The sequence below is a fragment of the Crocuta crocuta genome, unplaced genomic scaffold (assembly GCF_008692635.1).
Source record: "Crocuta crocuta isolate KB4526 unplaced genomic scaffold, BGI_CrCroc_1.0 scaffold130, whole genome shotgun sequence".
NCBI lineage: Eukaryota > Metazoa > Chordata > Mammalia > Carnivora > Hyaenidae > Crocuta > Crocuta crocuta.
In genome coordinates this window covers 14697564-14714143 of record NW_027527920.1, presented here as the reverse complement: position 1 = coordinate 14714143, position 16580 = coordinate 14697564, and the positions used below count along the sequence as shown (strand labels likewise).

The 16580-nt window shown below is 39.2% G+C and overlaps 1 protein-coding gene across 1 annotated transcript in view; it reads left to right on the top strand.

Annotated features, from left to right (window-relative positions):
* Positions 1-438: 438 nt before the first annotated feature.
* The window catches only part of MINDY2 (MINDY lysine 48 deubiquitinase 2), an 83984-nt gene continuing 67842 nt past the window's right edge, over positions 439-16580 (top strand). Inside the window, exons 1-4 of the mRNA XM_077745367.1 lie at positions 439-515; positions 599-1051; positions 1111-1966; positions 16255-16312. Coding sequence (XP_077601493.1) covers positions 439-515; positions 599-1051; positions 1111-1966; positions 16255-16312 — 1444 coding nt within the window. The remainder of the gene's footprint in view (positions 516-598; positions 1052-1110; positions 1967-16254; positions 16313-16580) is intronic.

The window sequence follows — 16580 nt, the reverse complement described above, 5'->3', positions numbered from 1 at the left end:
TAGATGTTGGGTATTTATATGCCAAACTATGAAAGAAGGCCTGTCTTGTCATCTTTTTGTATCCTTGGAGCCTAAAAGCTGTTGAAAGACAAAACAAACAAAAAATGGGAGGGGCGAGAGGGAGGCCTTGTGGGGAATAGGTTAGAATAGGACCCAAATTCAATTTTGTCACCAACAAAATTTCCAGCCTACTCTGTTCTCTCTGAAAATTGCACACGGCCTTAAGACGAATCAATTGCATTAGAAAACTCCTTCAGGGATAGGCACTTCTCACTCCATCCAAAGTGAGGCCAAATTAACAAAACCGCAAAGACCTGGCTAATTCAGGAAGAACCTAATTTGTTATTATTGGCCCCAAATTACCCACATTTTTGTTTTGTTTTGTTTTTTCTGTGCAGGCCAATATCCACAACCGCACTGACGCCTTAAGTAGGGCGAATGTTTTCACCAGTAGCGGGTGGTGAGGCCCCTGTTTCTCAGCCAAAACCTAGGAAGACTGGGATTTATGAGATGTTGTAATCCAAACACCTCTAGTAGATTCACAGCGTTTAGAAATTCGCATCTCGTAACAAATTCCCTCAATTTTCCATTTTACAAGCCAGGAAACAAATCTCAGTTCTTCGGGGACGAGCTCTTTTCCAAACAACACAATCACAGGCAACTCATCATCCTTGAGCCCTAGGCGGGCGACACACACCGCAGCTCTGAAAGGTCACAGCCGAAGTACTCTTCGCCGCCTTTCCTTTAAAGAAGCCGCGCGCGGTTGGGCTGCCCTTGAGTTCAACTTCCGGCTACAAAGAGAGAGGATGTTTGCCTTCTGGCCACACCCTCCTAGCCACGCCCACCACGCCACGCCTTCGGAGCACGAGCTCCGACAGGCGAGCACGCAGAAGGGGCGGGTCCGAGTAGGGGTCGCCGCGCAGTTCGCTCTCCCCCGGCGGCGCGCAGGCACGCCCCAAGCAAGCGGTAGCGCGGCGGCGCGCGCGCGCGCTCCCAGTGCCCTACCAGTGACGTGCCTGGCCGAGGCCGCGCAAGGGCGCTGTAGCTGCCAGTGCCGCTGTCATGGCGTCGGAGGCGCTGGGTGAAGAGAACCCGCCGCGGTCTCTTTAGAGCGAGAGGCTGGNTGGAGAGCAGCCCTGAGAGCCTGCAGCCGCTAGAACACGGGGTGGCCATCGGGCCAGCGCCAGGGACCGGTTCTCCGCAGGAAGGACCACCGGAGACCAGGCTCGCTGCCGGGGATGGTCCTGGAGTATGGGCGGCGGAGAGCAGAGGCGGGAATGGGCAGGGGGCGGGGGCCGCTGGGAGGAGCCTCTTGGATTTGGGTTCTCCCGCCGGCTCTCCTCAGGTTTCCGGACCCTGCAGCTCCTTCCCGGGCTTGGACTTGAAGGAGAGCGATTTAGAGAACACTGCTGCCCAGAAGGCGCCGCTGAGAGGGCAACACAAGGTGACCGCCTCCCCGGAGACAGCCGAGGCCGGAGCGGACCATGGATCTGGTCCGGCCGGAGACGCCGGCACCTGCCGGGCAGAGTTGGCGGCCGCCGGCTCCGAGGAGCCTAGCAGCGCCGGCGGCCTCAGCAGCAGTTGCAGCGACCCAAGCCCTCCTGGGGAATCGCCGAGCCTGGACTCCCTGGAGTCGTTCTCTAACCTGCATTCTTTCCCCAGTAGCTCGGAGTTTAATAGTGAGGAGGGAGCTGAGAACAGGGTCCCCGGGGAGGAGGAGGAGGAGGAGGGCGAGGGCGCGGCAGTGTTGCCCCGGGCTGTGCCTCTTTGCCGAGAGGAGGAGGAGGTGGAGGAGGGGGAGGAAGCTCAGGTGCTGGCGGCCTCCAAGGAACGCTTCCCGGGACAATCTGTCTATCACATCAAGTGGATCCAGTGGAAGGAAGAGAACACACCCATCATCACTCAGAATGAGAATGGACCCTGCCCTTTGCTGGCCATCCTCAATGTTTTGCTTCTGGCCTGGAAGGTACATTTCTGCAGCTATTTCCTACGGCTTTTGGGGCGGGGGGAAACGGGGTGAAGGAGCTGCTGCATGTCAGCTGACGGCTTCCTCATTCATCAGACCTCTTCTCCCATGAAATTCATTCTGGAACTCCTTTGTCCAAAGAATATTCTTATATGTATTTTGTAAAGAATTGCCGGCAACCTCAGGTCTCTCTAGTGTTTAAATACGAGTTCAACATTCAGTTGATGCACTTAAAAACAACTAGGACTTAGAGCACGCTTAACCTTAGGATTATTTTCCTTAATTATACTTTTCTATGTTTCCTTCTTACTGACTTTGTCACATATGCAAGAGTGAAGAACTGGGGGGAAGTGATCTTCAGAAGTTACCATGAATCCATGGTATCAGGGAGCAAGTTTTGATGGTTATGTTTAGCTGATTTTCCAACGAATATTTGCTCCATTTGGGTGGGTGTAGATACTGAAGGAAATGGTGATAGGGAAGATGTGGCCCATTAAACAAATTCCATTTAAGGGAAAGAATTGGTCTGAGCCCAGTTACCATAATTTCTTGGTTTCCAAAGATTGTTTTCATTTTATGCATGGTTTTTACTTGCTTGGTTTCTTTGGTTCTACTTACTTTTGGTTCTTTTACTTTCTTGGTTCTTTGGCATTATTACTGTTATTTATTACACATTACTCGCATCAGAACTTGTTAAGGTTATTAAGGGAACTAAAATTGTAATGACTAAAATAAAGGACATTCAAGGTAAAGGAACACAAAAGGTAAGGGCACTTCAAGTTAAGTATATCGAGGGGACTCAGTTATAATTGAAGTACCTTACTCAAGTTTGCAGTTTAAGAGTGCTGAGACGAAGGATCTTATAGCACGCATCTCATTTTCAAGTTGATAATTATGTCCGTTGATAAAGTGTTTCCTGGAAAAAAAATAACCTGGATTATTCTGACCAGTTAGGAAGAAAATTAAGTAAGAGGAATAGTATTTCATGCCTTCATCTTCCTGTTACTAGCAAGGGCTGATGCAAAAGAAATAAGATTAGAAATCTTAGCAGTATCTGGTACATAATGTCACTCAGATGTTTGATGAGGACTGTGCCTGCTTTAGCTGTTGTGAGCTATTGGGGGTTGCATCATTGACTTACTTGAAATTATTAAAGGACAATGATGCAAGACAATACACTGTAAATACATCTATATACCTATAAATCTGTTTATATACATTTTTCAGTTATAGAAAACAGATGGAAATGTATTAGATATTCCAAAAGGGGAAATTTATCTATGGTCTGGCATAGTCCCAGAGAGCTTCATGAAATTTGTGGGTCTTAAACCCAGCTTTTAAGGAAAAGTAGAATTTAAAATACTAAGGAAATGGAATTCTGGGAAAGGGAAGGATATAAACAAAAGGGATGAAAATAGAATGGAGTGTGTGTGTGTGTGTTTGTGTGTGTGTATGTATATGTATGTGTGTTTATTGGCTGACAGAAGGGTAAGTTCATACTCGTGAATAATAAAAAATAAGATTGAAAAGGTGGAGAGCCATTTGATGAAAGCCCTTTTATGTCAACGTCAGGAGTTAGACTTGATATACAGGCCAAAGTCCCTAGCCTTTTTGTAGGAAGGAATAACAGTTTCCTTTAGGGTTTTCTCTTAGTTCCCAAATAGTACTCTGAAGTTCAGAGGAAGGAGCAGGTGCTATGATCTGGATTATTTGGGGCTAAATGAGCATTGAATTGACTTTCAAAGACATGGCTTTAACAAAATGATCTAACATTTGAGTTCCCACTATGTGTGACATACTAGAAGTACAAAAACAAGTAAAAGTTTGTCCTCATGTAGCTCCCATTTAGTGGGGAGACAGACATATAAATAATTACAGTGCAATGTGATAAGTTCTAAATGTGCTTTGGAATTAAAAAAGGGTAATTGGGGATAGGATGTATCAAGGGAAAGCTTTATGAAAGAAGTAACCTGTGAACTGAATCTGAAGGTTGAGTGAGAAGGCCTTCCAGCCAGAGGGACTAGTGTATTCAATGCTAGTGAAGCAGGGAAAGATTTGTTCTTTTTCATGATTACAACCTTGGTTTAGGAGTGCAGAGCAAGAGGGGAAGGAAATGGCAATAGCAGGAAATAAAATTGATTGGTTGGGTTAGACTGTTAATGAGCAGATGTGCTTATTAATTTGGAGGTTGTTTTATAAATCTGTGGTTTTTAGCCTTTCTGCCTCCAGGCTATGGCTACACACAGCCGTTACTCATCAGTAATCAGTGATTGATAGATAGGCAGATTAAGAGAAGCAAGGTCTGATAAAGCAGTGTTCTTAAAGAGAGCCATGGGTGCTAGAGGTCAGAACTCTTTTCATAATAATACTAAGCTGTTATTTGCCTTTTCATTCTCATTCTCTGACAAGTGTCAGTGGAGTTTTCTATATGATGTGTGATGATATCATTGCTCTGAGAGTTAATGGAATGTGTGGATATGTATTCCCTTTAAAATTTCTCTCAATTTTCGTTTGTAGTATGGTACATACAGTTACATATAACCTATATAGACCAAAACTCTTTGGGGTCCTCAGTAGTTTTTAGGACTGTAATGGTCTTGACACCAAAAGGCTTGAGAAATGCTAACGTAGAGAAAAATACTGAAGAGGGTATGAAAGTAGCTATCAGATTTCAGTGTAAACACTAGTGGTGTTTACACTTTATATTTAGCTGATAATAGGGAACTTGCCAGAATAACATAATGAAAGTGATCTTGTTTGTTTGAGATTAGACTAGGGGTAAGATTGTAGTGTAGCGGCAAGTGTAGCGTAACACAAAGAATTGATGAGGATGTATGTCCCTTTTGGATGGGGAATTCTCTGCCCCTTCTCTTTGGTGAAGATAATGTTGCAATCTAAATGATGAACTGATCACTAACTGAACATAGGAAATTAAGAAGATGACCCTACCTTTTCTACTCTGGGTAATAGCGATTGGGTCATTCAAAAGATAAAGTATTTTACCTAGGAGATGTCTGAGTTTAGTTTTGTAAGGTTGGAAATGTCTGATAGTGGGACACGAAAATATAAATATTCATCATGCTTCTAGAAGCGTGGAGTGGGTCTTAGGGAAGAGGTCAAATTATAGAGAAAATTGAATAAGGGAGTTACTGCATAGACCTAAGTATGGTAGTTTACTTACCGTAAGTATGAGAATAAATGAATACTTCATTGAGAGTGGTGAGCCATAATTCTCAATTTTTTACCATCTCAATATATGTGGGGAACTACAGATTGCCAGCTTAATTCCTCCCTGTAATTCTCCACCCCCTCTTCCACCCCATTCTCCAGTAGACCATAGAGAGAACAGAGAACAAAGATTAAACTTGGTGGGGGAAAGGCAATAAGCATTAAGAGTGAGAGAGTGTAAAAGAAACCAGTATAGGCATAATGTGAGATATGATTGAGAACTGGAAATAGTACAATGCCATGATAGTGTTGGAGAAAAACTAATAAAGTAGTCAGTTATTGTCAAGTGCAACAGCATCAAGGAGCTATTGGAGTATGAAAGATGTTACCAAAAAAAGGATTGGGTGTGAGGACAAAGGTGCTGAAAAGTCAGAATAACACGGACTCCTCAGAATAGGTGGTGAAGTTCTTTTCAGTGGAAAGGAAATCTCATTTTCTGAAGTAATGGAAGGAATGGGACAAGGAAGAGAGACAAGGTCATGTGAAAATAGAGGGGCAGATGGCATTTGAGGCCTTATTCTCCCATTTTGGCACAATAACGATTGACCTTATCAATAATATGTATTGAACCTGTCAGTAATTAGCAAGGAGAGGTTCTAAAGTATGGAAGGGAGGATTTTTGTGAGAAAGGCACATTGTATTTTAAAGAGATTCTAATCTCATGGAGATCATGTCTTGGAATTTGAGGCATAAATGGAAAGTAGTAAGTAGCAGTGGATAAGTTGGGGTTACTCTCTCTTTTTTTTTTTTAATGTTTTATTTATTTCTAGGAGAGAGAGACAGCATGAGCAGGGGAGGGTCAGAGAGAGAGGGAGTCACAGACTGAAACAGGCTTCAGGCTCCGAGCTGGCAGTCAGCACAGAGCCCGACACGGGGCTCGAACCCAGGAACCGCGAGATCATGACCTAAGCGAAGTCGGACGCTTAATCGACTAAGCCACCCAGGCGCCCCAAGTTAGGGTTCTCTTTAAAAACTTTTAGTATATCCAGTTTGTTTTGTTTTGTTTTTTCCCCCAGTAGTTCTCTAATACCTAGAAATTGGAACAGAAAGAATGGCTGGTTAGGGTTATATCAGTGATTGAGCTTTTCAAGAGCTGAATTGTGGAGAGTCCATGGAATTAGAGTTGAAAATGAAACTGTAGATTATCTCTTTGAAGGGTGGTGGAGTAAAGAGAAAAGTCAATAAACTAAACATGTTGGAAGGATTTGAGTATTCAAAGAAAGTATGTGCCATAGTTCTGGATGAGAAACGACAGCTAAAATTATCAGAGTAAGCATTGTGATACTGTGATAATCTAACAAATCAAGAAAGAAGGAAACCTATTCATTAAATTTAATTCAGGCTCAAATTTCTAATTCTCTTTAACTGACACCAGGTAAATTTACCCAAATTTATGCTTTGGAATAAATATTCATTTTGCTTCTTTTTTAAAATTTTTTTTTAATGTTTTATTTATTTCTAGGAGAGAGAGAGAGAGAGAGACAGCGTGAGCAGGGGAGGGTCAGAGAGAGAGGGAGTCACAGACTGAAACAGGCTCCAGGCTCTGAGCTGGCAGTCAGCACAGAGCCCGACGCGGGGCTCGAACCCATGAACCGCGAGATCATGACCTAAGCGAAAGTCGGACGCTTAACTGACTAAGCCACCCAGGCGCCCCTCATTTTGCTTCTTTAGTTGAGACTAAACTTAGTGTTTTTTATAGTTTTTCTTTAATCTTTCATCTTATCAAAAACAATGCTAGGGACACCTTGGTGTCTCAGTCAGTTAAGCGGTTGAGCATCTGACTCTTGATCAGCTCAGGTCATGATCTCATGGTTTGTGCCGACAGCAGGGAGCTTGCTTATGATTCTCTTGCCCACCCTCTTTCTGCCCATCACCCATGTGTGTGTGTGCACGCACACACTCTCTCTCTCAAAATAAATAAATAAACATTGTGCTATTTATAGGTATATTTGAAGGCTGTGACCCACTTATTTAGATGGGTTTCAGGATACCTGCCTGGCTTGGTTGGTAGTTAATGCGACTCTTGATTTCAGGATTGTGAGTTTGAACCCCACTTAGGGTATAGAAGTTACTTAAAACTAAAATCTTAAAAAATGGATATGTTTGTAAAAATTAAAACAAGTCAAAAGATATATAAAATATAAAATTTAGTTTCTAATGATACTGATCTTATGTTGTAAGTGTTGAAGCTGAGAGATGGGTACTTGGGAATTCATTATGCTATTATTTTTCTACTTTGTGTAACTTAAATTTTATACAATGAATATTTTTTTAAAGTTTCTCCATTTTTATCATTATGTTTATGAAAGTATTACTTTAATAATAGAGGGAGTTCCTGCTTTGTCATACATTTGTTTTCTTATAGAAAGAATGTTACATGTTCTGAGGCTCAAGCACTCAAAAAAAACTTACATAAACTTATTCTGTACATTATGATAGAAGGCAGTTTTGTAATATCTAATGATTATGTAGCATTTTAGTAGAAGAATGAATACACTGTTCTAAATTAAGATGCTGGAAGCACATCTCCTTTCCTTCCTAGACCTTTTAGGTAGGATATTCTTTTTCCCCCTCTCTTTCTTTGCTTGGTTGGAACTGAGATCATCTCCTACTCCAAGTCAAGAGAGGAATGCCAGGGTTATGAAATTAAGCTGGTTTCTCCATACATTAAACATAGAAATTATAAAATAAGGTTGATACATTTGATTCTATAAAAACTGAAAAAGCTGGGGCGCGTGGGTTTCTCAGTCGGTTAAGCGTCTGACTTCGGCTCAGGTCATGATCTCAAAGTTCATGGGTTTGAGCCCCATGTTGGGCTCTGTGCTGATGGCTAGCTTAGAGCCTGGAGCCTGTTTTGGATTCTGTGTCTCCCTCTCTCTCTGACCCTCCCCTGCTCACGCTGTCTCTTTCTCTCTCTCTCAGAAATAAATAAAACACTAAAAAAAAATTTAAAAAAACTGAAAAAGCTGAAGGTTAGAAAAAAAAAAGACAAAAAGTCCCCTTCTCCCCTCCGCCAAAAAAAAAACCCCTACCTGAAATTAAACCAAAATACACCCCACAAACTAAGGAAATAATTTGCCAGATTATGTGCCTAATGGTTAATTTCTTCATTTACAAAGACCCCTTGTAAGTTAGAAGAGACGAGCAACCCAGTAGCAAAATGAGCAAAAGGTCATTACCAGAAAATTCAAAGATGTTCAAATGGATGTTCTCTCTCTTATTATCACAGAGTGAGGCACTATGAGGGTAAGCCTCTTGCCAGCAATGGGTTTTTGCTCTACTTTTTTCCTTCCTTCCTTCACAACTTTTCTCATACCATTTCTTTTTTTTTTTAATTTTTAAAAAATGTTTTATCTATTTCTGAGAGAGAGACAGCATGAGCAGGGGAGGATCAGAGAGAGAGGGAGACACAGAATAAACAGGCTCCAGGCTCTTAGATAGCTGTCAACACAGAGCCCGATGCAGGGTTTGAACCCACGAACTGTGAGATCATGACCTGAGCTGAAGTCAGTTGCCCAACTGACTGAGCCACCCAGGCGCCCCTCTTATACCATTTTCATACACCTCTCCTTCTGACTGGTTTTTACTTTTTCTTCCCCCAAACTTCCTGACTTAGAAGAACATTGCAAATTTTCTCATATTTCCCTTTTCCCAAAGTAGGCATAAATCTCTTTTGAGGCTTTCCAAGTATGTTTATTACTTATAAAAGTGGAAAAACAAATGACAAGCCAAAGATTCCAATTTAGACTCTGCCCATTTTTTTTTTAATAAAGATCCTGTAAGAAGAGATTAATAACTTCACATGGTGGAGTTTTGTTAACATACTAGATGCAAGTAACACTTAATGAGACTTTCATTTCTACTCTCTTTTAAGAATTAGGATTGGTATTGTATCTCTGCATTTGTGAGATAAAATGGTTGAGGGTTGATGCTAATATGAATACTCCAGTGGCTGGTTGCCTTATTAATGATGGGTTCATTTTCTCCTCTCCTCTTGCTCCCCGTGGTCCTTCAGTGGATAACTTTCCCTTTCCCCATCCAGCCTTGTCTATGTTGAGTCCCAGGTGAAGAACATTTGAGCACAGATGGTGCCAGTAATCATATGGCTTTGAAAAATAGTAGTACTCCGTTACTTTTTTCTTTAATGTTTAGAGAGAGAATGCCTGCCCTCACTCGTGTGTGCACATGAGAGAGGGGGAGGGACAGAGAGAGAGGGAGAGAGAGGATCCCAAGGAGGCTCCATGCTGGCAGTGTGGAGCCAGACCTGGAGCTCAGTCTTACCACTGTGAGATTGTGACCTGAGCCAGAATCAACAGTTAGACACTCAACTGACTGGGCCAGCCAGGCACCTCTATTTTTCAAGCAACTAATGCGGAAGTTTCACTGTCAGTTATTCTTTGTGTAGATTTTCAGCAACTGAGTTTTTTTAAAGTTTATTTTGAGAGAGATGGAGAGTGCCAGCATGTGCGGGGGAGGGGCAGAGAGAGGGACAGAGAATCCTAGGCAGGCTCTGCACTGTCAATGCTGAGCTAATGGTGAGGAGCTCAGACACATGAACCATGAGCTCATGACCTGAACCAAAATTGGATGCTTAACTGCCTGAGCCACCCAGTCACCCCAGGCTTTGTGAGCTTCTTAAATAGAAATCCACTGTACCATTCTTCTTTGCTCTGAAACTCTTTGATTGCATATAAAATAGGACATTCTTGAAAATTTAATATGTATGAATGTATCTGCAGTTTCTGATGGTTTTAAATAGGTCTTGGTATTACTCTGAGGATGGGGTCTTATTGTGATAGAAATTGATGGCAAATGTGTTTCAGATGGGCTTTTTACTGAAGTTTATTTTTCAGAGAGAGAGAGCAAGTAGGGGAGGGGCAGAGAGAGAGAGTAAGAGAGAGAGAGAAGGAGAGAGAATATCCTAAGCAGGCTCCATGCGGTCAGCACAGAGTCTGATGCAGGGCTTGAATCCACAAACCATGAGATCTTGACAACTGAGCCAAAACCAAGAGTTGGACACTTAACTGACTGAGCCACCCAGGTACCCCTCAAATTGGCTTTTCTAAGTTGAAGGTGGTCTCTTATATAAAATTTTCCTGACTTGAAATACTGATGAGAAATAGATTTACTAAAAAGCCTGAATTTTAGTATTTTTCAGAATAATAATTATTCTTAATAATAAACAATCATTCTTAATTAATAATAAATGATTAGCAAATAAATGAATGATACATATAAGAAATTAGAATAGGAAGATGATGTATAATAGTTTATAATATGTATGTTTATTTGCCAGAGCTAGAATTAAAGGCATATTGAAAGGCTCCTAAACGTTTTTGGTTTTTATTTTGAAAGAAGCTACATTTATTCCCCTTGATTCCCATTAATACTCCTAATATTTAAAAAAATAATTTCTTTACAATTTTAACTAAAAAATCATGAGTGCTATATGATTTACTGTATGTTCAAAATTAGTAGGGACACCTTGCTGACTCAAAACCATAGAGCATACATATGAATCTTGTCTTGGGGTTGTGAGTTCAAGACCCCTATGTTGGGTGTTAGAGATTACTTAAAAAAATTTTTTTAAAGTTTTTTTGATCTTGCTTGAAACTGTTCTCAAATATACTTCACTCTTTAAATGACTAAGAATTACAGAACAGTTGGGCTGAATTGATTTTTAATGTTTATTAAAATTTTTTAATGTTTATTTTTTAATTTTTTAAATGTTTATTTACTTTTGAGAGACAGAGACACAGAGCACGAGAAGGGGAGGGGCAAAAAGAGGGAGAGACACAAAATCGGAAGCAGGCTCCAGGTTCTGAGCTGTCAGTACAGAGCCTGATGTGGGGCTTGAACTCCAGCACCACCACATCATGACCTGAGCCAAAGTCGGACACCTAACTGACTAAGCCACTTGGAATAATTGGGCTGAATTAATGAGGCTTTACTGTATAGTTGAATATTTGGAGTTGGAGTAGCTATTTCCTTTTGTTAAGTATTCTTGCTCTGCTTATGTTATTAATTTGCTCAGGAAATCCATTTAATCCAATAAAATCTTACAGGTTAGGATAATCTTATAGGATAGTTTATTTTCCCAGACTCTATTTGGACTCTTAATATGGAGCTATGTGTTACTATATACTGAGAGGCTTTGCTCATATTTTAGGAAGAATATTTACACTATTTGAGAGTACCTTCCAACTACCCTTATACACATTTAAGTATTCATTTATTTAAAAACAGTATGTTCTGGGGTGCCTGGCTGGCTCAGTGAGTAGAGTGAGTGACCCTTGATCTCAGAGTTTTGAATTTGAGCCCCATGTTTGGTGTAGAGATTACTTTAAAATAAAATCTTAAAAAAAAAANAAAAAAAAAATATGTTACAGATTGTTACTAAAAGGCCACCAGAGAATCTAGGTTATACTTCATTTGAGTTTGTTTTTTCACTGTAAAATTTAGAAATTCAGAGATAAATACCACAGTTGTTATTTTCTGTATTCTTAGCTAGCTGTTCCTTAACCTGTTTCTTCTTCAATAAAATCTAGAGGTGCCTGGGTGGCTCAGTTGGTTAAGCATCCAACTTCAGCTCAGGTCATGATCTCACATTTCATGGGGTCAAGCCCCACATTGGGTTCTGTGCTGACAGCTTAGAGCTTGGAGTCTGCTTTGGATTCTGTGTCTTTCTTTCTTCCCCTTCCCTGTTCAGACTCTTGTCTGTCTTTCTCTCAAAAATAAATAAACATTAAAAAAATAGAAAAAAATCTAAGGAGACAAAGGATTGAGAGTCTTAGAATCATTAACAAAACCATTAGCCATTTTAAAGTGTTTTTTATTTTATTTTTGGGGGAGAGAGAGAGAGAGAGAGAGCGCGTGCGCTAAGGAGGAGGAGCAGAGAGACAGGGAGACTCAGAATCCTAAGAAGGCACCAGGCTCCATGCTGCCCTCACAGAGCCCAGTATGGGGCTTGAACTCAAGAACCAGGAGATCATGACCTGAACCGAAGTGGACACTTTGACTGAGCCACCCAGACACCCCTTAAGTATTTTTTCATTTTTAAAGAGAATCTCAAACAGGCTTTGCACCATCAGCACAGATCCCAAAGCTGGGCCTGATCCCACAATCTGTGAGATTATGACCTGATCCGAAATTAAGAATCAAATGCTTAACCGACTTGAACCCCAGCAAAGTACTTTCCTGTCACTTGTTTTTGACGTGATGGTGGTAGAGAAAAGCAAAAAGAGAAGCAAGTGTTCAGGAAGGTAATTTTGCGGTTTAAAAAAAAAATCTGTCGATGGCTCAGCAGTATTACTGAGAGGCAGGCATTCCTTTACAATTGTTTATATGTCCTTAGTTTTAATTAATATCCAGAATATTTTATTGGCTAAGATTCAGGAAATGAGTATTTCATTTAATATGTTTGTGAATAAGTCAGTTAAAATAGTTGCATATTTGTTGTCCCACTTCTAAAAACAGTATAGAGGTTGTCATTTTCTTTTCCAAAATGTTTCCTGCAAAGACATGGTAGGCAGTTGTTATTTGGAATTTTCAAGGCTAAACCCTGAAATCATATTTGTAGAAATCTAGGATTATATATATGTTTCCCAAATACATGTACTTGTTAGTGCCTTGATTTCATATTTTGACAGAAATGCCACATTAACACTTCTGTTAATTCTTATTTTGACAATTTTATAGTAGAATTACTACATTCACCAAAGCAGAGAATAAGTTATCTCTCTGGAATTTTCAGGTGAATATATTCTGACTGAATCTGTCTGGAGTAAAAGAATATATAGGTCTTACTTTATTTAAGAAACATTGTTAGGTGTAAATGAGACTTTCAGGTTGTTCTGACAATTATTCAGAATGTAAGCATTCACAGTGAATGTAAACTACTGGTTTAAATATCAGGCCTTCAATAGTGGTACTAAAATAGCTTGATAAAATATTCTAGTAACAGTTAAAATCATCTAAAGCAAAGATCGGCAAACTTTTCCTATAAAGGACTAGATAATAAGTAAATATTTTAGGCTTTGTGGGCTCTGATATCTCTTGTAAAGATTCAGCTCATCTATTGTTGTGCAGAAAAAGTCAAAGACTATCGATAAACAATGAGAGTGACTGTTCCAATAAAACTTTATTTAGAAAAACAGTCAGGGGACCTTAATTTGCCAATGAATTTCAGTCTAAAAATATACCATATTTGGGAACTCTGCACTTTCTGCTCAATATTTGGTAAGCCTAATATTGCTGCTATATAAAATCTATGACGGTTTTAAAAGACACGTCACAGAAACTAAAAATGATTTAGAATCAAGTAATGATTAAAACTTCCATGGTATCTCTTGGTTTTTAATGTCTGATAAATCCACTGGATGAAAAAAAATGTAAGCATCGGTTTCCATGTATGCTCTCAGGTCATCAAACTGTTTTACAGGGATCTGTTTTAGTATTTATTCATTGATTAAAACAAACCAAAAATTGTGACATGCTTTTCCCCACATTTGCTAACATAAGTGCCAAGAGCACCTTCTTCATACTTGGGGGAATTGTTGGAGAAATTGATGAAATAAGTGATTTTGTTGGTTGAACAGAAAATAATTCCCAAAAAGTAATTCCTAAAGAATGTTTAATTACATTATTGTTCTCCTGTCATTGATATTTACTTTGAGTTTCCATCTTATAGTATTTCTTTTTCTCACCACAGGAGTATGCTTTTGAATAAGTTAAAATATTTATAACCATTGGTTGTAGTATCTGTGTAACTGATCTGACAATTCAGTTAAACATTTAGACTAATGTGTTACAGCTGAAATAACTTTAGTAACTTAAATATGATTGTAATGTATATATCTACTTTTAGCTTTTTTGTTATGAACTATAACACATGTAGAATACATAAAACAGAGATGTACAGTTTAATAAGTTATTATAAAGCAAAGGACACTGAAACTACCATGCAAGTCAAGAACAGCATTGCCAGCATCCCAGAAGGCTCTTATGTGTCCTCTCCAACTATAACTCCTTCCCTTACCCCTAGGTGTAACCATAATTCTGATTTTTATAGTATCCATTTCCTTTTCTTTTTTTCTTTATTTTTTAAATTTACATCCAAGTTACTTAGCATATAGTACAACAATGGCTTAAAGAGTAGATTCCTTAGTGCTGCTTACCCACTTAGCCCATCCCCACTCCCATAACCCTTGCAGCAACCCTCTGTTTGTTCCCATATTTAAGAGTCTCTTATGATATTTGTCCCCCTCCCTGTTTTTATATTATTTTTTGCTTCGCTTCCCTTATGTTTATCTGTTTTGTATCTTGAAGTCCTCATATGAGTGAAGTCATACAATATTTGTCTTTCTCTGACTAATTGTACTTCGCATGGTAACCTCTAGTTTGATCTATGTAGTTGCAAATGGCAAGATTTCATTCTTTTTGATTGCTGAATAATACTCTATTGTATATATATACCACATCTTCTTTATCCATTCATCCATCAATGGACATTTGGGCTCTTTCCATACTTTGGTTATTGTTGATAGTGAAGCTATAAACATTGAGGTGCATGTGCCCCTTCGAAACAGCACACCGATATCCCTTGGATAAATACCTAGTAGTGTAATTGTTGGGTCGTACAGTAGTTCTATTTTTAACTTTTTTAAGAACCTCCATACTGTTTTCAAGAGTGGTTGCACCAGTTTGCATTATCCCCAGCAGTGCAAAAGAGAGCCTCTTTCTCCACATCCTCGCCAACATCTGTTGTTGCCTGAGTTGTTAACACTAGCCATTCTGACAGGTGTGAGGTAGTATCTCATTGTGGTTTTGATTTGTTATTTCCCTGATGATGAGTGATGTTGAGCATTTTTTCGTGTGGCGTTTGGCCATCTGGATGTCTTCTTTGGAGAAATGTCTATTCATATCTTTTGTCCATTTCTTCATCGGATTATTTGTTTTTGGGTGTTGAGTTCTTTATTGGTTTTGGATACTAACCCTTTATCTGATATGTCATTTGCAAATATCTTCTCTCATTCCATTGGTTTCCTTTTAGTTTTGGGATTGTTTCCTTTGCTGTGCAGAGCTTTTTATTTTGATGAGGTCCCAATAGTTCATCTTTGATTTTGTTTCCCTTGCCTCCAGAGATATGTTGAGTAAGAAGTTGCTGCAGCCAACATCAAAGATGTTTTTGCCTGCATTCTCCTCAAGGATTTTGATAGCTTCCTGTCTTACATTTAGGTCTTTCATCCATGTTGAGTTCATTTTTGTGTATGGTGTAAGAGGTGGTCCAGGTTCATTTTTCTGCATGTCACTGTCCAGTTTTCCCAGCACCAGTTGCTGAAGAGACTGTCTTTATTCCATTGGATACTCTTACCTGCTTTGTCAAAGATGAGTTGGCCATACATTTGTGGGTCCATTTTTGGGTTCTCTATTGTTCCGTTGATATGAGTGTCTGTTTTTGTCACTTAATTACTTTTTAAAATAATTTTATCACCAAGTGTGCAGTTGTAAACAATATAGTTTAATTTTGCCTGCTTTTAAACTTTGCAAGTGGAATCATACAGTACAAATTTTTCAGTATATGACTCATATCTTCATACTGTATTTATTATAATCATTCAGCAATAAAAATGGCCAAAGTAAACTGAAGTAAAGGCATATTGAGCTGTGTTCAAGCCTGTCTTTAGTAAAACTGCTCTATGGGTGACCTATCCCATGTTTGGTGCCTTTTCCTGCCCTTTAACTGCGTTTTCTATCATGTAGGGCACTGTTGTAGGAACCTAGAGACAATCATAGTGGGTGGCAAAAGGCATAGCACTTGGCTTTGAAAATAGATTTCTCAGTTTATCTATGAGATCTTTTATCACCCTGGAAATTTTATGGTGATAGGATTAACTGTGTTATATTTTATAAAGATTAGTTACAAAGATTTTAATAACATGACTATCAATGTATACATACAGTAGAAACATATGTACACATACAACTTATTTTTCTTACTTAAGAAGCACTTTAATCACCTAAAACATTTGATTTTATAGAAAAAATACTTTGTTTTTCAGGTGAAACTTCCACCGATGATGGAAATCATAACTGCTGAACAGCTGATGGAATATTTAGGTTAGTGTTGAAAAGTGAATGATTTTATATCTCTTTCAAAATAAAATAAAAGTTTCTAAAAACTAATATATTACCAAATCACATCTTTCTGAAGTGATGTTATATAATCTACTTTAAAATTATAATTTTGAAGCTCTTAATTAAAAATTTCTATCAGTATATTACTGTTTTGGATGTTACACCTTTCTGCAGGCTTTTTCTATGCAGCATTAAAATTCTGTAATATAAATGACACTGAGTAACTTCTAGAAAAGAACAAGATACATAT